The following is a 22,383-nucleotide window of genomic DNA, read 5'->3' as shown; positions in this document are numbered from 1 at the left end:
CTCCAGTTTCAGCCTTTAATGGCCCTCCTATTCTTCTCTTTTGTTTCTTTTTGTTTGCTTTGGGTCTGAGGATGGACTCATAGATCGGTGTGAAATTGTGTTTCAGGGCCCTGTTCCTGTTTAACGAAGGATTGTCTTTCCTAACAAAAACAGTGTCTTTAACTCCCCTCTCAAACCATTTATTTTCTCTGGCTAAAATCTGAACCTCACTGTCTTCAAAGGAGGTGGTTAGTGGTTTTGAGATGGAGATGTACAGCGGACTAGGGTCCCGAGGAGCTCTTGCGACGGTGTTGGTACATCCTCTCATGGAGTGGTTGTTTAGTTTCTCCAGTGTAATGCTCACTATGTATTACAGGTACTTTGGAGTATAGAATGATTTCAGCTTACTATACATTATAATGACAACATACCATTGATTAAAGATGCATTATGTAACTTTTCTGGTGGAGTGACTACCATCTGCTTGTCTCCATTGCGACGATTTATGCTTTGCCTGGAATGTTCTGCTGTGTGGCATTAAATATCTGTCTTGCATCAATTCAATTAGATATCTTTAGGTCGTTCTATTGCAATCAAAAACAAAACATGCATTCTTAATGTGAGTGGATTCGCTTCTCCACAGATCTGACCTGTAACTTGTCTTAGTGGTGTCACCTGCCTGTCTCCATGGAAATCGAGAAGTTTAATGTCCTACTGTGGACCTTACAAAACTTACACCTTTTGAGTGTAATTTGTGTTGTTTGTTCAGTGACTCTTAAGTCTAAATACAAATTTTTTTTTCAAAGATGCTTCACTAATAAATGGGAATACTTTTTGTAAAATAATTCCTGGTTTGGATTTTATAACAAAGCAAATATAATCAGACCACTGCTCTAATATGTTGCAACTTTGATCCTGTTATTAAACTAAGAATTTTTATGCTCTATACATTTTTATGCTATATTTTTATGCTCTATAAAATCTCGATGAAATAAGTCATATCGGAAACCCTTAGTGTCCACCTCATTTATTTCACCCATTCACACTTTCAGCCAGTCTCCTCAAAGCCAGATCCTCGTACCTTTAAATACATAAATAAAGCTGTTTGCTTATAAACAGATACAGTTGTTACATTCCAATCGCTGAAAACACTGCTTCACAATGACATGGATTTAGTTTTTTTTTCTTTCTAAAATCTTCGCAAGAACAGAGGTGCAAATTTCAAGTTCAGAGTCTTGTCCTGCCACCAGAACATTTGCATATCCCACAGGAACGCTTTCAGTCTGATGAAAAGAGGTTACATGAGGTCTCTAATCATTACATATTTACATGTGTAGAGTCAAAATATTTTTAAACCAACAAAAATCAAACACAGCTTTTGTTTACATTCAAATTCATGTGCCTTTTGAGAAATGTAAAACACAAATAAAGGGTTCTTCCACCAAAGTCTTGCTTCAATCTGCCCTTGAGATAAATGTCCTCAGTGAAATGGGCTGGTGAAGAACTGTCATACTTAGTCACACCTACATAAAAATACAAGATGACACCACACACACGCTGTTCAAATGAGCCAATGACTCTTCAATAGAGCACTCGTGACCAGAAAATCTAAAGATCCACTACGTAACTTTATGGTTTAAGGTTGTCTCTATTGCTGTGCCTGGAATGTTCCACAGTATGGCATTAAATTTATCTAGAGATTCAATCAGGCTTCGTTATCAAGTCAAGTTACAGGTTTTCGGGGTGTTTTTTATGACCTGTAATTGAATAAATGTGAGATAAATACGTTTTTAATGCCATATTGTAGAACATTCCAGATAAAGCAAAAATCCAATAAACAGGTGGTGGACCCTTCACCAGAAAAGTTACATAGTGCAGCTTTAAGCATTCAGATAAACTAACCCCCCTGCTTTGCCACTGTCACATTACTGTAACCTCTTTACGATTGTATTCTGCAGCATTTAAAAAAAACGGTTGCCTTCTCAAAGCAACGACACAATGACAACACGATGCTTGATCCGTCTGCTCTGAGCCCAAGCACCATTTTAAAGAGGAAAACCGTTAATTAATAAACTGTACAATGTTCAGAAATATTATTAAAAGGGTATGGTTACGTAAACATACACAATGCAGGTGTTCTTCTGTTGTCAGCTCCCTCAGGTTAGCCGTGCTGTCCGTCATGGAGAAGAGGAGACGAAGGAGAAGGGGTGAGGGCGGAGGAAAATGGCTTCCACTTGTGGCTCTCAACACATTGGTGAGGGCAGAAAAAAACTGAAGTCTCCTTGTATTAAAAGTCTAGAGTTGAGTCACTAGAGACCAGAGTTGGGTCTCTACTCCTCGTCTGCGTTCTTCAACATCAGGATGGAGTTGTAGATCTTGAGGGCGGGACCCAGTTTGATTGACAGGATCTTGACAATATCAGTTTGGGTGAGCAGCAGAAAGGCCTCACCGTCGATTTGCTGATAAAATGTTAAATTAGCAAATTACAATTGTACAAATTAATAAAACACACTTTTTCTGTAAATTGTTTCTGCCCCAGTACAGATATACTGTAAAAGCAGCTCTTAGGGTCAAAATGAGACCACCCACCTCTCAGTTTAATATGAGCATAAATTATAGTAAGTACAAAAGTGTTGTGACTATATGAAGCAATCACTTAAACCGTGCACTGGGGGTGGGAGTAAAAAAGTCAGACTTTTTCTGACTTCCTTTCGAGGGTTTTTGTTTGTCATTATTGTTATTGTACAAATGGTAAAGAAGCATTTTGTTATTTAAGTATTGTAATGTTAAGTTGCCTGCCAGAACAACAATGAGTGAAAACTGAACTGCACAACCAAGTTTGGAATAAATGATTGATAAGTAATCAATGAAGGATCAGAATTGTATTAGGAAAAAAAAGTTCTTACCTCCGTTTTAAATGTAGCAGCATGTTCTTTACATCCAGGCAGTCCCTTAACAAAACCAGACACCTAAAAAGAATCAAAATGAAATCATTGAAATCACTGATTTGGTATTAGTCTCATTCACTAAACAAATGCGCATGTTGATATCTGACCTCCTCTGCACTCCAAGTGGCCACTCTCTTGGCCGTGAGCCCCAGGACCTCGGGCAGCAGCTGGCAGTGTTTGTCCCAGCAGAGGGCCACTCGATGGGGAGGAGAGGCGGAGATGCCCGGAGAAAAAACAGACTCATGAAGTGCCTGCTGGAAGGAGATTTCCTCTGGAGAAGCTACAAAGAGGACATAGGCTTTAGTTCAGGAGATTCCTTAAAGGGCCCATATTACACTATTTTCTGATCGGTTATAATGTTCTTCATTCACACAAATTTAACACACAACCTCTACATGTTGAAAAAATACTCTGTTCCACCTTGTGATGTCATGTGGTTATACAAGAAGTGCTCCACTGTGTTTTTAAACTCTTTACACCTTTAATAGAACCATTTGGATAATTTCCTAGAATTGCCAATCTCTACTGACCCAAAGGTGAAAGACAGCCGTTTACTTCACTTCATGATATCACAAGGTGAAAAATAGCATTATGAGCTTTAAGGATGAAAACAATCTAATAAACCACCTGATTAATCACAATGCGTGAATGAAACAAAATACAACTCCAGGTATGTTTTTGAGGAGGTAACAGCATTATAACAAGGGTTAAAGTCCACAGTGAGTATGTTTTGCGTAATATAGGACCTTTAAAGTTTTATAATAACTGTCAATAAGATTACTGAGCATACCTTTGCCATCGCCAATCTCCTCTTTGACATAGTGCATCTTAAGGTACTTTGGGGGCGGGGCAGACCTGAAAGCATTAACATTACTTTTCAAAACATTAGGGTCACTTTGAAACCACTTTGGCAAGTAGCAAAAGATTCAGATCAGATTGGCCAGTGACCAAAAAGCTCACAAATACAGTTTTGCTATCCACAATTACACTAGTTTTAATGCAGTGATGTATAGTTTGTGATTAGACATATGGTTCTGTCTTAAAGTGATAAAGTTATATTTAAATTGATTCTATGTCTAGTCTTTAACAAATGTATCTTACAAAATATTTGAGTAGAAAAATCTACGCACAATTGGCTTGTATCTAGGCCTGTGACAATGACATTATTTGAAGTGCTATATATTGTCAGAAAGTGTGCTGCCAATTATAACAATGAAACTACTGCTAAGTTATTCCCGTGAACCCTTTTCTAATAAAGTATCATTAAAAAACTGAAACCTCAGCTGGAAGAAATACAAAGCAAAATTTATCACTTCAGTACTTTTTAATCTAATTAAATTAAAATAAAAAATTCCACTCGAGTAAAGAAAATTACACACTGATACACAAAATGATACAAAATACACTTGATCAATGTTAAGGCTCAAAATATATGGTTTGAGCTTTCATTAATTGAACGATAAATTGATATAGTAATTATCATGACAGGCCTACTTGTGTCAAAGTTAAACCCTGCATGTTTTATAAAGTGACTGTACTGTACCGTTTAGGTCTGGATGTAGCGTGGTTCTGCTCACTGGCTCCCCCTGCTGGTTCAGATTGGCCGATACGTCCACCGCGCTCTACTTCCATCACTGGTTTCCTAGCAACACAGAAAACCCACTCAAACCTGGTACAGAGCGACTCCAATGCCTGCACTGCACCGAAGAAGCTCCAGGGACCAACAGGGAGGGTGTGGGTGAATCTCAAATAGAGAACACGAACTATGTACAGATTTTGACAGATCTGAGAGCCTTCTGTTAAAAATCATACAATGTGTAATCTTAAAGGAAATGTGGCTGCTTGGTTATGGAGCGAAAAATATATCTCCATTATTTATGTGCTGTGTCAAAAGTGAAACTGCTCATTAGACTTATCAGTTATTAGCAATGTTTTGTAAATTACTCTTTCATCTACAAGGGGAAAAGTTAAGAAAGCTAAAATTAAATATTAGTGCCATAATAAAATAAAATACAACATTACAATTATTCAGCCATCTTCTCAATCAACTTTAACCCCATTATAACTTATAAAAAATATAGTACCCTCACAACATATTAACACAGGTTGGGAAGGTTTTAAATTGGAACTTAACTGGGACTAAAACTGAAACTAAACCAGGACTAGACCAGGACTAAACCAAGTCTGCATCAAGACTAAACTGAGATCCAACCAGGTGTGAAGTGTGAATGCTGCTTATGTTTGAGAGTATGTAATAGACTTGTGGTGTATATTTGGTATGTCACCTGTTGTGGGAGTCGTCAGCTCCTTCCAGAGTCTCGAAGGTAGATGAGGGTTGAGTGTTCGGGACATCGGGTCGTCGTCCTCGGGGCAGAGGGCCGCTCAGGGTCACAGGTCGCTCTCCGCTGAGGCGGTCCGGCAGTAGACTGTCCTTATTCAGGTTCAGCTCAGAGTAAGGGCAGCTCACCTGACTGAGAAGGGAAGAGGAGGTAAAACAAACACAGCTTCTACAACACAATTCCCTCCTCTATATTTATCACTAAACCTATGGAGGAGTAGGAGGCTGCAACTAACAACCATTTAGTATCTGACAATTAAGTAGTCGACTGGTCAGCATGTAACTGTTCAATCAGTCAACAAGTTAAACAATTTTTTCTATTGCACATTGAAAACTTTAAATACATTATCAACTAAATAAAGGTTTAAATATGGCATCTCAAAGCCTTAACAATAAATATTTACAAATCTGAAAAAAAAATTACATTTTATTTATTTTATACTGATTTAATAATGCCACTGTCTTTGTTATTTAAAAAAGGGTTGTTCTGTATGTATTTTAGAGTCTGTATAGACTGGATAACAATTACAATGATCAAAATATGACTATTTTTTATCATCAATTAGCCAATTAAGCACTGCAGTCAAAGATATGAGGATACAGACATAGACTAGATGTACTGAACTGCATTAGTAAAACTTGTATTTGTAAAATAACTTGACTAAATGACATAACATAACACACATCATTGTGTGTGTGCAGTACTGACGTGTAGTGGGTGCCATAGCGCGGCCCTCTGATGTGACCCACTCCGTTACATCCAGGGGTCGGACATCCTTGTCCAGGGGGTGCTATTACTTCACAAGGAGCTGAAATGGTTCAAGAAAAATTAAAATTCATTCAAGTATATAATTAATTTCAGTAATGCACAAATAGTATTTTTTGCACTTTATCACCAAAATACATTAAACACTTTGAATATAAAATTTCCTGCCTAAATAATTTGTGGGAGGGTTGAGAAAATCTTAGTGGGTTGATCAGTTACATATAAAATCCTTGCATCAATCAAGTTTGTTAAATCTATTTAAGACATATTTATTTATATACTTAAATGTATCTGTGTGCGTACCGTTGGGATACTCAAGGGGATGTCCAGTTTTCTGACACCATCCAACAGGGTGAATATCTGGACAGTCTGTTTCCACCCAGTAATCGTACTCTGAGCTCCAACCATCAAAATGAATCTATCAAAGGGGAAAATATGTAAAAATAAATGCCATTATAAAGGGTTTGATTTCGACTACAGATTTGCTCAAACTAATGACAAACTTCTAAACAAAAGAGCACAGTGAATTTACCTTGAGTCTATGCTCTTCAGTGTTGGCGATCGTTGCCACACGAATAAGCATCGGGTTTCTCTTGTCCACTGCCTCGAGCTTCATGCCGATCTGAAATCCATGAGGAGGCCGCTAGAAAAGTGGGAAATATAAACATTCTCACTCAAAGTCAATTCAAAATGCAGACAAACATTTAAACATGGATCTGTCGTACTGGTTTGAAGGCGCGTGCAGGAGCGGCCTGTGTTCCCGTCTCCTCCAGGTACTTCTCCCATGAGAAACTCTTGGGGTGCTTGTATTCTGCATAAGAAATAATGGTCATTACTTTCTATGAAAAATAAAAACTAAAAAACTAACTGTGCTACTAACGATTATTTTAGTGGTCAACAAGGCAGCCATATTTTATATTATTTATTTCTACTGAAAATTGAGATTTTTACATTTCAAAACTTATAAATACATTACATAGATACATAAATTTACAAATATTAGTGTATAAATGTTTTACTGATGATTTGTTTAATTGTTTATTTAAGTCTTGTTTGATTTCAGAATGCCATTGCCTTGGTTATAAAATATCCTTTGGTGTGTGATTTGGAGTCTGTATAGTTCAGATAATGATTAACAATTAATCAATAATTGCTGACCATTTTAATAGTCATGATTATTCTGATTAATTGTTGCAACCATTATATTTATTTACAACATTACAATATAATTTCTACATATTAGTATTTAATGTAATTACAAGTACAAGTAAGTACAACATATTTCACTTAAATGGTTGTTCAAATCCACATGTTTTTGTCTCACCCGCTGGTGTGGTGAGGGGCAGCTCAGCCTCTTCACAATATCCCACTGGATGAATGTATGGACATGTGGCGTCGCACCTGAACACAAAGTTTGAGTTAAACACTAAACTGTCAAATGTTCAAAGATCCTCGGTGAATCAGAAGAATATTTTATTTACCAGTAATCGTATGTGTCGTCCCAGTTGTCAAAATGAATAAGAAGCCGATTATCAACAACAGCAGCAATAGTAGCAACACAAACTAAGGGCGGGTTCTTTCTGTCCACAGCCTCCAACTTCATCCCAGTCCTGAACCCAGACGGAGTCACAGACTGTAAAAACAACCCACATAATTAAAATTACAAGGCATTACTATTAAATATGAGCCATTTGTTTAATATCAGATGTTAATTACTACTTACCGTGTTGAGGCTTTTAAAAAGGTGTTTGGGAGCCAGCTGACCTCTGCAGTTCTTCACATACATGCTCCAGTTAAACTCTCCCTCTTTACAACCTAAAATTCAAGATAAGTTTAAATTATTTATTCAAACCGCATCTATTTTTAAAACATTTTATATCTCATAATTCAGGTAATGAGTGCACCTTTAGGCAGCAATAACTTGTGTCCATTCTTTTCACACCACCCTGCAGGTTTTAGATCCCACGAGTCTGCATTGGCCCAAAAGTCGTAGCATTCGGGATATCCATCAAAATGAAGTCTTACTCTGTAGCCTTGGATCTGAAAGTGGGCCATACATTATTAATACAAAGAAGGTATGATCATGATTTATCACCACCACAAGCTTCACTGAAAAAAAGAAATGATGAAAACCTGCACCGTAGCCATAGTAATCAACAATTTAAAACAAAACTTTAGATCTTTTGAATAGTGAAAAGTACTGGAAATGTCATCAATAAACAGAAAGATAAAACCTATGAATAGCAGAGAAGATATGGGATTAAGGTATATACACTCACAAATAGGTATATAAACTTAAAAATAAGCAGCAGCTTCCAAAGATAGTACATAAATACATGTCTACAATTTATTTTTATGATGGTTCATGAGTATTTCTCAAAATAAAGCTTGTAAATTAATGTGCACTGACATCAAGCTGATGGTTAATGAAAACTGAATGAATTAACTCATTAAAAAAAAAAGAAAATTATAGAAAATCCCAAAAGCATAATAATAATAATTGCGCGCACAAACCTCAGCAACGGTGAGCACACAGAAGAGAGATGGGTGACATGGGTCCAGCCCCTCCAGCTTCATTCCCACTTTAAAGCTGTTCCTGCTTTGGGGAAAGGACTGGTGCTGAAAAACAACAGTCACCAGAGGGATTCAAATAAAATTATTAATAATTATTATTTTAATATTTCAACCAGGTTCACTACTACAAGATAGTTTAAAATGTGCACTATAAGTAGGCCCACTACCTGCTGTTGCTTTGCCTGGCATGTTTCATAGTATGGAAATAAACTTTCCATTTATCTATTTATTTTTATTTGCAGTTGCTTAAAGTACAAAAACAAAATCTAGAAAAACACTCCCAGTAAAATTATTTTACTGGGAGTGGGCTCGCCTCTCCACAGATCTGACTTGTAACTTGGACCATCTTATTGAAGATACATAGAAGTGTAATGCCATACTGTGGAACATTCTAGGCAGAGGCAATAAAATCTCCATGGAGACAATCAGAGAACTGACACTCCACCAGAAAAGTTGCATTGTGAACTTTTAAATAAAATTAAAGAAAACAATACCTCTTTGAAAAGTTTCACAGGTGCAGCGACCGCTTTTTCCTCTTCCAGATAAGCAGGCCAGCTCCACGCACGTTTCTTATTTGGTGGGGCCAATCCTGAAAAATGACAAAGTAAAAGATTAATATGGATTTAAACATTTTTACTGCGTATTTTGATCTGAAATTCTAATTTCAGATTAAAATTAAGTCTACGTACCAAGTTTAGGCAGTTTTGGACCCCTTTTGCCTTTGGAGGACTTCAATTTTTCCTATATAAAACATAAAACATGACATAGTGTAGAAGTAATAGTAATAATAATAATAATAATAATATAAAGCACATATATAATAAAGTATAAATAAACAAAAATGCAGTTAATTAAAAGTTTACCTCTGGTTCCTCTTGATTGTCTTCTTCTTCATCACCAGAATCCATATAGATCTTTCTTTTCTTGCGAATCCGCTTTCCAAGTCCCTCGCCTCCTGTTGCCTGGTTTTCCCGATTTTCTGCTGGAGATGATCTACAACAAATAACAAAAAAATTATTTAAAAAATTATAGTAATTATCACAAATGGATTCCAGAAGCCAAATTGTTTTATTTTTTCCCATACACTTAAAATATATCATTACAAGTTAAAAGGCCTGGTTCTGGCTAAAATCAGGTTTGTGATAACTAATGAGCATAAGAAACATATTTGATTTATAATAATGAATGATGAGTAATTAAATGTTACAAACCACAAAGTTAGGAAAAAATATAGATCATTTTTAGGTTTTAAATGTTTTGGGACCAAATATTTAGTATGACAACATCACACTGTTGACCATTGTATTTTCATAAACATGTAAACGTGACAATACTTAATTAAATACATATAAGCAATAAGCAGCATTTGTACTCCACAAATTACTCAAAATAATTAAAAAGAAAATTATTTGTGCCACCATAGTGTGCCTGTAATCTGTAGGAAACAATGACTATGTTCACATGGACATGTAAATTTGATTATTATCTGATTTCTGGACCTTTAAGATTATTTCAATTATATGTAAACTACAGAATCTGATGTGAGTAACCTAAGGGACAATGATTCAAAAGAAATCAGATTTTTCACATCAGATTTGGCTGTGAACATTCATGTTTTAATTATTTTCAAACTCCAAAAATCTCAAAATAATCTGATTTTGAGTGTGCATGTAACCGTAGACACTGATTAAACAGTTGTGTGGCCTTACCTGCCGCTGGAGGGCTGGGCGCAGATGGAGCTGCAGTATTTGGCCTGGACCAGTGCGTCTCTGGCGACATTTCCTCCGCATGCTGCACACCGCACCAGCTCCACGTTTGAGCGCGTCTCTGCAGTTCCTCCCACCTCAACACTCAGGCCGCCCTCCACACTCTCCATACTAGGGCTGCTTTCCACTAAGCACAATAAAACAGTCTCAAAATTATAATAAAATCAGTGTAAACAAAAGGCCAAGGTATACAGGATTACTCTTGCATATGAATGGAACAAAACACAAGTATTTAAAGTCTGAATTGTTTATTCACTGAAAATCCTTTTTGAAAGTAATTGTATATGATTATAATGAGAAAAAAATATATTTTTAGTCATATTGCTCAGCCCTAGCTTGTTTTTGATAAGCTAACACAATTATTTTAGGCTAATCAAGACCTTTATATGACCTCTAGCCTTCATTACCTTGGGATGATCCTGGCTGTGAAAGATTTGGGATGGGTGGGGCTGTGGCTGATGTGGTCTGTCCCTCTGGAGGTGGAGTGGGACTATGAGACAGCGGTGCACTCTTAGGCTCGGTCTCCTGCACTTTCGTCTCCAAATCGGTCACTATTTCCAATGTCCCAAACTCAGTCATTCGAAACTATAGAGATATAAAAAGACATTAGGTAAAATAACCATAATCATCATGAGTTATTTTGTAAGTGTATAACAGTTATTCATACAGATACATTTATATAGGTGTATTGTAATTGTTTTTCTCAAGACTATACAGTGAGAGTACTCAGTGAAAAATACACGTGTGCATGAAAGGTAATACAAATTGCTTTCCATCATTTTGGAGTTGTCATAAATAAATAATACTTCAGATAAATAAGTAACTACTTATTAAATTAACCTTGATGTCGCTGCCAGGGAGAGTAGCAATGCCGTCCTTCCAGTCCAAAGCACTCATCATGTCAAACTCAGTTCCCTGAGAAGGGCCATCACTCGGTGGAGTGTCAGTCATTACCAACCTGAAAAAAAGAGTGAATATATCACTTTGATGAAAGCTAGAATGTCCAATATACATATTATTTCCGATACTGTGTTTTCACGTCATTCCAAAATTTTGCTAAATATAATGCAATTTCAAACTGAAGTGTAGGTAATGATTTAAAATGCATTCCAAGTTTAAAGTTAATATATTTGTCATTATCAGACCTAGCCACACGCTCAAAGATTAACACCTTCTCTGTTAGCACAAGTTCACAGATGTATGAACAGTAGAGAGGAGACAAAGAGTATGGACCCAGTATTATCATTATGATGTCAAGAATCAGTTGAATTGTGCAGTTTCAGTTCTCCATAGCATCTGACCTGCGGTTCATAAGGTTGCGTAGGGATTTAGATGATTACATTAAGATTTAACCAATGCCTTTGGATGGATCATTGTGTTTGTTGGCCTCTTGCACGAACAGACATGAAAAACATCGCGTATCCTTGTATTGAATGGCTGCACTTGTAAACAGTGCACTGTGCAACATCCCCGCTAGATGGCGCATGTGCATGGGCGACACCGTGCACTTCGATATCAGACAAACAGTGCAACATATTATTGTATTTATAAAATGAAACGTCAGTGAATGGCCACACAAATAGTCTTAACAGTCAAAGGCCCTGTCAAGGGGATCATGAAAAACAACAAAATGTGAGTCAACTTTATGTTAGGCACACAAGTTTGTGTTTTCCTTGTTTTAACAGTATCTCTGAAAAGCGCCGCTTTTCCAGCTTAAAAAGCATCAACAATGTGGATCTTCAACTTGTTTTACAACAAACACTTACTGATGTGATGATTTGTTCAACTTCATTATGGTTTTATGGTATGAATATGACGATATAACGTTTTAATCTTCCTACCCATTTAAGACTAAACTAAGAGCATATTTTTAAGTGTCATGGTAAGAATAAGCCCGTGTAAAGTTATTAACATCATGGCCTTAACAGTCCTGATTGGGTTTGGTGATATACTAAAGACCTTAGTTTTATTCTAGCAGTAAATGAAGTGTATGTAAGAGCGCCCATGATTAGCATTCGTCTTATACAAAATGGCGGAGCATGGGAAGAGGCCACCAACACGTTAAACTATAGAAATTACTCAACTTACAATTTAAAACAAATTCAAAAATGCATGTGCGGGTCCTGCAGAGTCATGTCGTTGTAATGCAATTTTAGAATCAATTGTTTTCTTCCGCTCTTGAGATTTTCTTCACTTTCCCCTTGTCACGGAATGTCAGCCCAGGTTTAGCTAGCGCAGACATGATGCTAGCAGCAGCTAGCCTTCTCCACTCAAATGAACGGAGGAGTGGGCTAACCGTAGCATTGTGAGTGACTGATGCAGCCAGCTAAGGACAATCTGTAATAAATAAGTTTCTCGCTCGATAATAACATGAAACGCTATGTGCAAAAATATTTGACACAGAACGCACTAACTCCTAATAACACTGCATGACTCCAATCCGTTCATACGTTGTTGCTTGATTAATTTTCTTCAATAGAAACTTGAAAAACGATTTATTCTTGCCGTTTTAAATCAGAGTATAAATTGTAAAACTAGAAGTAAATAAGAATATGTACAACAATCTCTAATTTTGTGTACGTTTAGCTAAATTAAGAAGAAATAACCGCATTATTGTTTAAAAATTGTGCAACTCACCTCGTTTCTGTTTTAACTCTTATTTAGAGCTGGATAGAAGGATGCGCATGCGCGCAAGATGCGCTGCTGACAAGTTTGGATCTCGGAAAAGTTGAGTTCAGTATCGGCGGTCAATAACAGACTTATGGCGACTTAAGACCGTCGCCATGAATGTTTAAGATATCACTGAACCATATCTGCTCATTTCTTTATCCCCAAACCACGAAGATCCATTAAAAGTACGAGAGAGAAAACCACATGCGCATGGCGTGAACGGAGCGACCGCAGTGTGTTCTGCCGTTGAGATTAGGAGCGGTAGTTCCTTTCTGTAAAAATAATGTGTAACCTGTCCGTTCTACCCAATAAACCTCTTGATTTACAGCTCTTTCAGAAAAGCAAGTTGACCAGGACCTATCATTTCTGAAGCCGATGCCATATAAATGTTGATACAAACGCGCACTAAAATATGCATCATTATTGACTAAATCGAGCATCTCATCGCAGTATAGTAGTTCTAATCTGCTGTGGATAGGGCGAGATGGGAGTTACATTATGAGTGCTGCCCTCCAATTCTTAAAACCTCGATTGTTAGTTGGTGTAGACGTGCGACACAAAATTTAAGCAAAGTCATTATGTTAACTAAGCTTGCATCTCTAACTAGATTCTCACAGTGTAGTTTTATCATGGTTAGTGATCTATCTCGCTGAATCTAGTGGAATAGTCTCTCAATCTCCATTTTCAGTTAGTGTGTGTTGACGGTTAGCGCAGGTTGTGCAGGCTAGCGATCCCAACTTGATTTCTCTTGTTACTATTTCAGATGTTGATAATCCTTCAGCCGTTGGTATCATTTAGTCTATTTCTCAATCTCACCAAACAATTTCCAGTTTAACCCCTAGTACACTATTTATTTTGTAGGAGAAGCCAGTTTCAGCTCTGCGCATAGCCCTGGTTTAGGTGCAAGGATTAGATTACTAACAAAACGACCACAATAAACTAGACAAAATAACAATTTGATGTGATGTTTTGTCTTTCTGCCTGCTTTATCTTTCAACAAAGACAACCTAAATACAGTATGAGGTGAAATGAGTTCGGGTTTGCAGAAAGAAGCGCATTTTCCACATTGGACGCTAGGTGGCAGTAAAAGAAGCGCATTTTTCACATTGGACGCTAGGTGGCAGTAAAAGTCTATTCATTTAGATAGGAAGATGGGGATTATCAATGCTGAGCTGCGTTACTGGGAATATGTCAGTGCACAATAGAGATTAAACGACAAATATGAGATGGCATTCAATGGAAAAGCGGTCGACTCCAAGGTAATTTGTCCAATTATGTAAAGAGTTGTTTATTTTGTCCGTGCACAAATCAGTAAAGGCAGACTGTGATCAAGAATAGTCATGCGATCATAATGAGAGTAGCAGACGGTGTAAATAAAGGTGTCTTGTGTATAATGTGTATATTTATACTTATTATTATGAGTTTGTTTTTACAGACCGTGTTTTTCAACCTGCTGCTGTGCCTGATCATCTTCTACAGTCTTTTCTATATGATTGGGAGCGTGTGCTTTGGTGCCTTCAGGTAAAATACACGCATGCGCAGAAGAAAATATAACATCTGAGTCTTACTGATAAACTGCAGCGCATATTGAGACAGGTTTTTAAAATAATACTTTGGTCCATCTGGTTGAGGTCATGGTGTAATCAGCTGTCTGGCTTGTCCCTCCTACTTTCTGTTCAAATGCAAAGTGTGTGGTTTTGGCTGGACAGGTAAGTAATCAGAAGGGTAGGGGTTGAATTTCAGCTCTGGTCTATACTATGGGCTCCTGTTGTGTCTTTGGGCAAGATACTTCACTTTCTGACAGTGGCTCAGTGGTTAGAGGACTAGAGATAATCCACCAACCCGACCAATGGGACCGAAGTTCTGTTATTGTGTTGGTAGGCAAGACACATCACCTACCTTGCCTAGTGTGAATGTGGTGTGGGTGAATGATTAGTGGTCAGATTGGCAGCCTCGTAATCACCAGTCCACCCCAGGGCATTCAGTCCACTGCTTTGCTTTGATTTTTACACACTTTTTCCAGGTTGAATACATTTGATGGACTCATCCCATTTGATTTCAAGAGTGATCCAGCCGAGTCAAATGCTAAATATTTAGGTAAAGTAACGCAATAATCTGTCACTCTTCAATGAATCTTTGCTTTTTAACTTTTTGCTTCTCATTTCAGTCAACCTTGTGTCTTTGGAGCTCACATACTTTTGCAGTGGCCTTTTATTTGCGGCAGTCGTGAGGAGGCGCGTGTGGGACTATGCCCTCACAGTCACTCTCCTGCACGTTCTCATCACTAGCCTCGGTAACTTTTAACAATTCAAAAATCATATGAATAAAATGTACTAATAAAACTCACAGTTGTTGTCTCTTTTGCAGTAATGATGGAGTTTCCCATGGTGTGGCAGTGGTGGCTTGCTTTAGGTACGTATAATGAATCAGCATTTCCAAACTCTCAACAACAATATGTACTCACTGATCTGAGGGGATACCAACCGTCAACTTTGCTCTAGTGTTCTGGAACTTTTTAACAACATAAAAGATCATAAACAAGGGCTAGGACCAGGACTAAAACCAAGACTAGCTAGTAGTACCAAAACAAGCCCACATCTTTAGCAGGTAGAGAGGTAGCAGACATACAGAAACATTAAGAATATTGATAGTTGTTGTTTTGGACAAAATAAAAGTATCACTGCAATAAAAAATAAAATAACTGAGTAAAAGAGATATAGATATATATTTTAATCTTCTATCTCTTCATAGGTTGTGGGTTGTTTTTGATGATCTGCAATGGACAACTTATAGCTGCAGTACATGAAGTTTATGTAAGAGCTCCCATCGTTAGCTTTCGTCTTATGCTAAATGGCAGAGCATAGGAAGAGGCCACCAACACATACAATTATAGAAATTGCTCAACTTACGATTTAAAACAAATTCAGAAATGCATATGCGGGTCCTGCAGTCATGTCGTTGGAATGCAATTTTAGAATCAATTGTTTTCTTTCTCTCTTGAGATTTTCTTCTTAAAGACTGTAAAAATAAAATAAAATACACCATTCTCTAGTTGTGTATTTTAACCTTCTATCTCTCATAGGTTGTGGGTTGTTTTTGATGATCTGCAATGGACAGCTTATAGCCTACTTCACCTGCCAAAATGACCAGACCTATTCTTCGTTTAGCATTTATTAATAATTTGAGGATCATTTTCATTTTGTGTTTTTGTTTACAAAAATCCAAAGCTAATTTATTCAGTGTTATTATGAAAGACTAGTAGATGCCAATCAAGAAATGTCAGTCTTTAATTTGTAAGGTTTTTTTTTGGCTTTTTCTGTTGCCATACACTGAAATATTTTTATCATGTGTAATTTTAATAAGTGTTGAATATGAGTGTGTTGAAGAAAAACAATTTAAGTAAAAATGTAAACTTTATTTATTGTGTCACATGTTTCATTAAATAAGAAAAACATTGTAGTCTCTTAAAATGTTCATGTAAATTAGCAAAAAAAATACAAAAAATGTTGTTCAGTTATACAGTCATAGGTCATATTGGTAGTTAAAAGTACAATATAATAAATAAATTAATAAATTAATAAAAAGTAAACAGGACTTGATGCCTTATGAAACAATTTCTGCTGAGTTCATGTATGAAAATCCAGAGAAGAGCTCACTGGCGCCCCCTGCCTGTGTCCTTCCATTTACACCGACAGAAGCAGGCACAGGCTGTAAAGTAAACTCTGGATCAATGTAGCAGATGTCACATGGGCCAGACTGTGGAAATAAAAATAAGGAATAAGGATCAGAAAGTAACACTTAATTTCATAAAAAAATATAAAAATAAATTAATCCAAACATATTTATATTTTTGGTGAGATCTGATAAGAGTGACTATTTTGAAGTTTCCATTTTTCAAGTTATAAGCATTAGATTTATGTTAGATGATCAATTAATTGGCGGTGTTGGGCATCTTAGTGTGAAACTTGCATTTTCTCCCTGTGTTTGGGTACACTGGGTGTACAATTTCCTTCAACAACCTACAACATTCACATTGAGTGAATCCTCCAGCTAAATACTCCCAGTTCCTGTACCTAAATATTTGGAGATAGGTCTCTGAAATAGATAAACAAATGCTGAGGACAGTAACATTAACCTCAACTCTAACCTTACATAGACATGTCTGTGAGCATATAAGTTTAACCCAAACATTGAACCCAGACCAGTATGTATTTGAATAGCAGTGTGTCATGTAATTAGGATGGTACAACAGTCATGCTCATTTTAAATTATACTCACCACATTTGGAATGAATGGAGGTTTTATCTTCTTGGCTAAGAGGTTGTCCCAGTTGATGGCTGCAAAGAAGGGGTGCTCTTGGAGTTCAGCCTGAAAAAAGAAAAAAAATACAATAAGATTTATCATTTGATCATATATTGAAGTCAGTTAAATTTTATGGCTACAATTATACTAACCATGTCGGAAATTTCCCCTAGTCGCGTGGTCACATCTCGGTCCAATAGTCCTTCTAACAGAGAACGAGCGGATTCAGAGGCTCCACTAGGAACCTTCAGAGGAGCGTGGAGAATATTTTCAAACATGTTGGCTTTGTTCTGACTGTAAAATGGAGGCTAGAGAAGGAAATAAACAAAAAATATAGATCTTTATATATATATATATATATATATATATATATATATATATATATATATATATATATATATATATATATATATATATATATAGGGTGGAATTTGGTGGAACAAGATAAATGAATAAATACTTTTCTAACATTAAATCCATTATATTAGTAGCTAATAAATAGCTTTTCTACCTTTATGTATTTTATTTATTTTTTAAGCATATCTTTTAAACTTTGTGCATGCCCTTATTTGTATTTGTATTTATTCAGTGTGTTTTATGTTGCACTTTATCACCGAAGTAAGTTCCTAGTTTGTGAACTGTGTTCACAAACAATGGTAATAAAAGGATTCTGATTCTGATTCTAAATATGTGGGCTTTTAGAATTCCAGTAAACTTACTTCCATCATTTATCAGTTATTAAAAGTTACAAACTAAGAACTAATGTGCAATGTGGTATTTATTCTCCAAAAATAAGAACGTTTTAACCCTGAGATTTACAGGGTAGCAATGAGTAGAAACAAACTTCAAACAAGCAAGATAAGATAGAACATTTTCGTTCAAATAAGAAATACAGATGTTACCTTATTTATTTATTTATTCTTTTAAATTAAATTATTCTTGCGCAAATAAAAAGTAGTGGATTTCCTTGACTAATGCGATAAAGGAGCAAAAGTGTAAATATCAGTGCACCAGAACCTAAAGTGGGACATTTGGTCACTCTAGAGTCTAATTTAAGTTCACACTCACCAGACTGAAGAGCATCTCAAACAGGACACTTCCCAGGCTCCACCAGTCCACGGCCGGGCTGTAGGGCTGCCCCAGGAGCACCTCGGGGGCTAGGTACTCCGGGGTACCACAAAAAGTGTGCATGATGCCCCCTACTGCCACTCCCTCCTTACACAGCCCAAAGTCTGTCAGCACCACGTGGCCATCACAATTCAGCAAGATGTTCTCTGGCTTGAGATCCCTGTAAACATATTAAAAGTTATTGCTACTACTATTAAAACAACAACTACTGCAACTACTGGCACTGCTGCTGCAACTATTATAACTTCTACAACTGCTGCTCCTGTTGCTCCTACTACTACAACTACAACTATATGCTATAACTACTGCTACAACTGCTGTTACTATGAATACATCTATACTGCAACTAATACTATTTCTCTTCCTCCTAGTATTATTACTACACTATAATTACATATACTACTTTTAGTACTACAACAACTGCTATGATTTTATTTGCATAGTTTATCTCAACTCAAAAAAAGATGTTTTAATTGTAAAAAGTTGCATTTTCATATCGATTAAATCATAATAACATAAATAATCAGTTATTCTTCATGTATTTACCTGTAAACTATTTTTAATGAGTGAAGGTAGCCGAGAGCCAGCGTCATCTCCGCAGCATAGAAACATGACCTTTCTTCAGTAAAGGACCCCTCTTTTTGAAGATGGAAGAAAAGCTACAAAAATAATTAAACAAATGCATGAATCTCAACAACAACAACAACAACAGGTGCTGGTTAAACTTGCTTAGATAAGAACTGGTTGAGAATCGATGACCCCCATGGTTTACAGTTACTATGAAAGAAATATAGCGATGCCAGGCAGTTTTTGCATACCTCTCCTCCATTGACGTAGTCCAGAACGAAGTACAGCGTGTTAGGTGTTTGGAATGAGAAATGAAGCCCAACCAAAAAAGGGTGATCCAGCCCCTTCAGTAAGACGCTCCTCTCCACCATCACGTGCCTCTGCTGCAAAGGTGACAGTTCAGTGATTAGTAAGTGAATATTTTAAATGAATACATAAAAGGTGCACTGTAACTTTTCTGGTAGAGATGTTATTGGTTTGCCTATTGTGCTCTACAAAATTAGTCAATCGCTTGTTTTTTATTGCTCAAAAATCCCTTGAAAAACATGAATTTCTATTGTGAGCCTTGGCGCCTCTCCACAGATCTGACCTGTAACTTGACCTGATGGTGTCCCTTGCTTATCTAGAGATGTCTTCATGGAAATAAAAACTTCACAGAGTTAGTAAATTATTTACCAAAATACAACTTACCTCTCTCCTTTTCACAATTAAATCTTTTTGTATCACTTTTACTGCATAGTAGCCTCCCTGTGTTCTGTGTCTCGCAAGAAGCACCTGCAAGAAAGCAATAATTAAGTGTAAGTCTAAGTTAGAAGTTAACAAGTGATCAAAACATCAAAACAAAAAATCTCACCTTCCCAAAACTTCCTTTTCCAATTAGTTTCAGATAGTTGAAATCAGATGGCTTCATTCTGCAGATAGAAAAATATAGTTTTAACAATATTTAACAATTATTTCTATTTTCTATAAATAGAGGTGGACAACATAACATAATATCCAAATTTTGTGGTTTTGAAGATATGTAAAATTTGAGGATTTTGTTATAAATTTTAGAAACCAAACAAATAGATCCTTTTACATTGCAGGCCAACAGGAGACCTCATAGTTTTGATCTTTCTCTCTCCCCTTCCGCTCAAATTGATGAAGAAAACTTAAAGAAACAGAATTTTTTTAAGAATCGCCAAATTTAAACATAAATGATTGTTGCTATATCGAATAAATAATGTAATCTTTGTGAATATTGACCACCACTACTGTGAATAACTATTTGCTTCTGAATACTTACAGAGCAGTTTCGTGGTCGGCTGAGCTCTACAAGTGAAAAACGGCATAAAGTTAGTGGAAAGCCAAGAGGTCAGATTTGGTTTCTTGTCATGTCAACAGGCTTTAAATTCTCAGCATGCTTACCAGTGTGCATTTCTCCTCCTGTCTCCTCAGCCTGTCCTGACGACGGAGCAGTTTTTGGGTCTCCGATCTTAAGAGGTACAGTAAAGAAAGTTTTTAGTTATGATCACATTTTACTTAGGGTATTTTAATAAAAAAAAAAAAAAAGTTGTGCGTTTTGCTGGGATGACCTAGTTCTGATCTACTGGTCGACTATTTTACTGGGTCAAATAGATTTTTACATTTTAGAGTTCAGATACTATAAAACATTTAATTTGTTGTTTTCTATCCTCATAAAACTCACATATTTTAAGTTATTATGATGTATTTTCTAAGAAAACGATAGCAACAGATGACAAAAGATTTAACCCAGTAATATAAGACACCAACAATTTCCCAAAAAAAAAAAAAAAAAAGCCCACAAGGAATCTTACTTTTGTCTTTGTCACTTTTTGCATAATAATTAGGCTACTGATCATATTTAGGATTAGGACTGTTAGGGCATGCTGAAATCGTATAGGACTTCCTGACAATAGGCAACCAATGGTAAAGTAGGGCATGCAAACAGAAAGACAGCCTAGTTATAATCCTTATGTGAAAAATGCCAATGTCCCAAGAAGAACAAGTGTGAAGACCACCATAGTGCCAAAAGTTGCACAAGTCTTTTTTTAAACGACTTACCGCTGGCAAAGCTGCTGGCTGGAGACTAATTTGTGAATGAAGTCAGAGAAGCCCCCTTTCTTCCCCTTGAGTAGAGCTGTGAGAGAGGGAGGGTAAAGAGCAGCTTACATAAGTGTCCCAAGTAGGTTTTAATTAGGTTTTAATGGCTCTCTGATCACTTCACACTAAGATAACTGATCTTAAAATATAGAAATATAGATTAAAGTTGTTTTTTTTTCTCTTTTTTTATTATTAATTAATTATTTTTATTTTTTTTATATGTGGTAAATTTTGGGTCAGTTATACAAAAGACAAGCATCCTAATATTTCACTACAAAAAAGATTAAAGTAAAACGAGGTATTAATGATTTCAGATAAAAGTAGGTTACTCCAAGTTCAGTGCGTTCTTACCTGAGAAAAAAGTAACTATCCCTTTCATTTTGGAATAAGTCATCGGTCGATCCTGCGTAACGGTCATTGGAGCAGTTTTTATCCAAAGTGGGCGCGCTGGAGTGGGCTACTGGATCTGTCCTGTCCCGTAGCAGAGCGACGAACCTCCAGATTCCCAAATGTCCTGCCGCTTTTAAAATGTAGAGCACTTTTAAAGACGAGAGGGGGGTGTTGCTCTGCTGCGTTAAAACACCCTCGAATTTATTGCTACTACACATGCGCTCCTTTACTTTTCTTGGAAATTCATTACCCTGAGTTCGATTGTGACATTAAAGCTTAGCTAATAATGTTCTGTGTTCATTTGTAAGCTAACTGACATACTATCTTAGAGTTAAAAACGTTTCAGTTGTTGAAGTAGGATTGAATCTGTTTTTCCGTCAGATATGCTAGCTAATACAACAATCCCATTTTAGCATTTATTTATTTGTGCAATTTGGAAAGAATGATTTGTCAGAGTTTACAAAAAAAATGAAAAAACGAAGCCGCTTTTGCTTGGGGCAAGATGTAAAATTCTGCAACCGAAAAACCCCCACAATACCGTTAGTAAGTGAAGGCACCACTGTGACCCAATGCCCACGCGACGAGGCCACGCGTTCTGGGGGTGATTCAGGTTCGAACTGCCCTGAACCAACGGTCGAGGAACAATCCAAGGGCAACGGACCAGAGGTGATCTAAAAACACTCGAAAATTGAGTTTTAATACCTTAAATTCAGAATAGTCAATATATTTATCTTGTTTGGGTTGGCCCTGATTAGTTGATTTGATTTTTTTTACTTGACTCAGACTTGAACTTTAACAGCCACATCAAATCAATAACATCTGCAGCTTTTTACCACCTAAAAACATAGCAAA

General features: G+C 36.6%; 3 protein-coding genes across 5 annotated transcripts; 1 reads left to right on the top strand and 2 right to left on the bottom strand.

The window, feature by feature from the left end:
• Positions 1 to 990: 990 nt before the first annotated feature.
• On the bottom strand, positions 991 to 13,290 carry l3mbtl1b (L3MBTL histone methyl-lysine binding protein 1b). 2 transcript variants are annotated; one of them, XM_033981269.2, is made up of 22 exons: positions 13,009 to 13,290; positions 11,212 to 11,329; positions 10,779 to 10,956; positions 10,315 to 10,498; positions 9,469 to 9,598; positions 9,295 to 9,346; positions 9,100 to 9,194; positions 8,546 to 8,650; positions 7,936 to 8,071; positions 7,755 to 7,846; positions 7,513 to 7,664; positions 7,356 to 7,432; positions 6,757 to 6,842; positions 6,564 to 6,674; positions 6,335 to 6,449; positions 5,975 to 6,074; positions 5,213 to 5,398; positions 4,471 to 4,569; positions 3,718 to 3,782; positions 3,035 to 3,207; positions 2,886 to 2,948; positions 991 to 2,438 (listed from the first exon to the last, which is right to left on the bottom strand). In XM_033981269.2, exons 2-22 carry the CDS (start codon positions 11,320 to 11,322, stop codon positions 2,310 to 2,312), a joined length of 2,439 nt encoding a protein of 812 aa, XP_033837160.1. In that variant the 5' UTR covers positions 11,323 to 11,329; positions 13,009 to 13,290; the 3' UTR covers positions 991 to 2,309. The 2 variants fall into 2 exon arrangements, with proteins under 2 accessions (XP_033837160.1, XP_055084034.1); XM_055228059.1 differs by lacking the exon at positions 13,009 to 13,290 and adding an exon at positions 12,460 to 12,686.
• LOC117384063 (transmembrane protein 244-like) lies at positions 11,872 to 16,498 on the top strand. 2 transcript variants are annotated; one of them, XM_055228061.1, is made up of 6 exons: positions 11,872 to 12,003; positions 14,477 to 14,562; positions 15,065 to 15,138; positions 15,209 to 15,334; positions 15,409 to 15,453; positions 16,124 to 16,302. In XM_055228061.1, exons 2-6 carry the CDS (start codon positions 14,531 to 14,533, stop codon positions 16,216 to 16,218), a joined length of 372 nt encoding a protein of 123 aa, XP_055084036.1. In that variant the 5' UTR covers positions 11,872 to 12,003; positions 14,477 to 14,530; the 3' UTR covers positions 16,219 to 16,302. The 2 variants fall into 2 exon arrangements, with proteins under 2 accessions (XP_055084036.1, XP_033837223.1); XM_033981332.2 differs by lacking the exon at positions 11,872 to 12,003 and adding an exon at positions 14,164 to 14,300 and having other exon boundaries at positions 16,124 to 16,498.
• On the bottom strand, positions 16,439 to 21,665 carry sgk2b (serum/glucocorticoid regulated kinase 2b). Its single transcript, XM_033981631.2, has 12 exons — positions 21,493 to 21,665; positions 21,103 to 21,178; positions 20,446 to 20,512; positions 20,324 to 20,349; positions 19,892 to 19,949; positions 19,729 to 19,812; positions 19,290 to 19,421; positions 19,018 to 19,130; positions 18,412 to 18,631; positions 17,496 to 17,651; positions 17,320 to 17,409; positions 16,439 to 16,797 (listed from the first exon to the last, which is right to left on the bottom strand). Exons 1-12 carry the CDS (start codon positions 21,557 to 21,559, stop codon positions 16,645 to 16,647), a joined length of 1,242 nt encoding a protein of 413 aa, XP_033837522.1. The 5' UTR covers positions 21,560 to 21,665; the 3' UTR covers positions 16,439 to 16,644.
• Between the last annotated feature and the right edge of the window lie 718 nt (positions 21,666 to 22,383).

The sequence above is a fragment of the Periophthalmus magnuspinnatus genome, chromosome 16 (genome assembly GCF_009829125.3).
Source record: "Periophthalmus magnuspinnatus isolate fPerMag1 chromosome 16, fPerMag1.2.pri, whole genome shotgun sequence".
Classification (NCBI taxonomy): domain Eukaryota; kingdom Metazoa; phylum Chordata; class Actinopteri; order Gobiiformes; family Gobiidae; genus Periophthalmus; species Periophthalmus magnuspinnatus.
This window is presented reverse-complemented; position numbering and strand designations above follow the sequence as displayed.

Coding starts and splice junctions, on each gene's coding strand:
- l3mbtl1b (XM_033981269.2), bottom strand. CDS start 11,322: ATGACTGACACTCCACCGAGTGATGGCCCTTCTCAGGGAACTGAGTTT. Junction 8,651..9,099: donor CTGTGAAACTTTTCAAAGAG/GTATTGTTTTCT, acceptor GTTGTTTTTCAG/CACCAGTCCTTTCCCCAAAG. Junction 4,570..5,212: donor GCTGACGACTCCCACAACAG/GTGACATACCAA, acceptor CTGTGTTGCTAG/GAAACCAGTGATGGAAGTAG.
- sgk2b (XM_033981631.2), bottom strand. CDS start 21,559: ATGACCGTTACGCAGGATCGACCGATGACTTATTCCAAAATGAAAGGG. Junction 20,350..20,445: donor AGGAGGAGAAATGCACACTG/GTAAGCATGCTG, acceptor TTTCACTTGTAG/AGCTCAGCCGACCACGAAAC. Junction 17,652..18,411: donor TTGAGATGCTCTTCAGTCTG/GTGAGTGTGAAC, acceptor TTCCTTCTCTAG/CCTCCATTTTACAGTCAGAA.
- LOC117384063 (XM_033981332.2), top strand. CDS start 14,268: ATGGCATTCAATGGAAAAGCGGTCGACTCCAAG. Junction 14,301..14,476: donor GAAAAGCGGTCGACTCCAAG/GTAATTTGTCCA, acceptor TTGTTTTTACAG/ACCGTGTTTTTCAACCTGCT. Junction 15,139..15,208: donor GTCAAATGCTAAATATTTAG/GTAAAGTAACGC, acceptor TTCTCATTTCAG/TCAACCTTGTGTCTTTGGAG.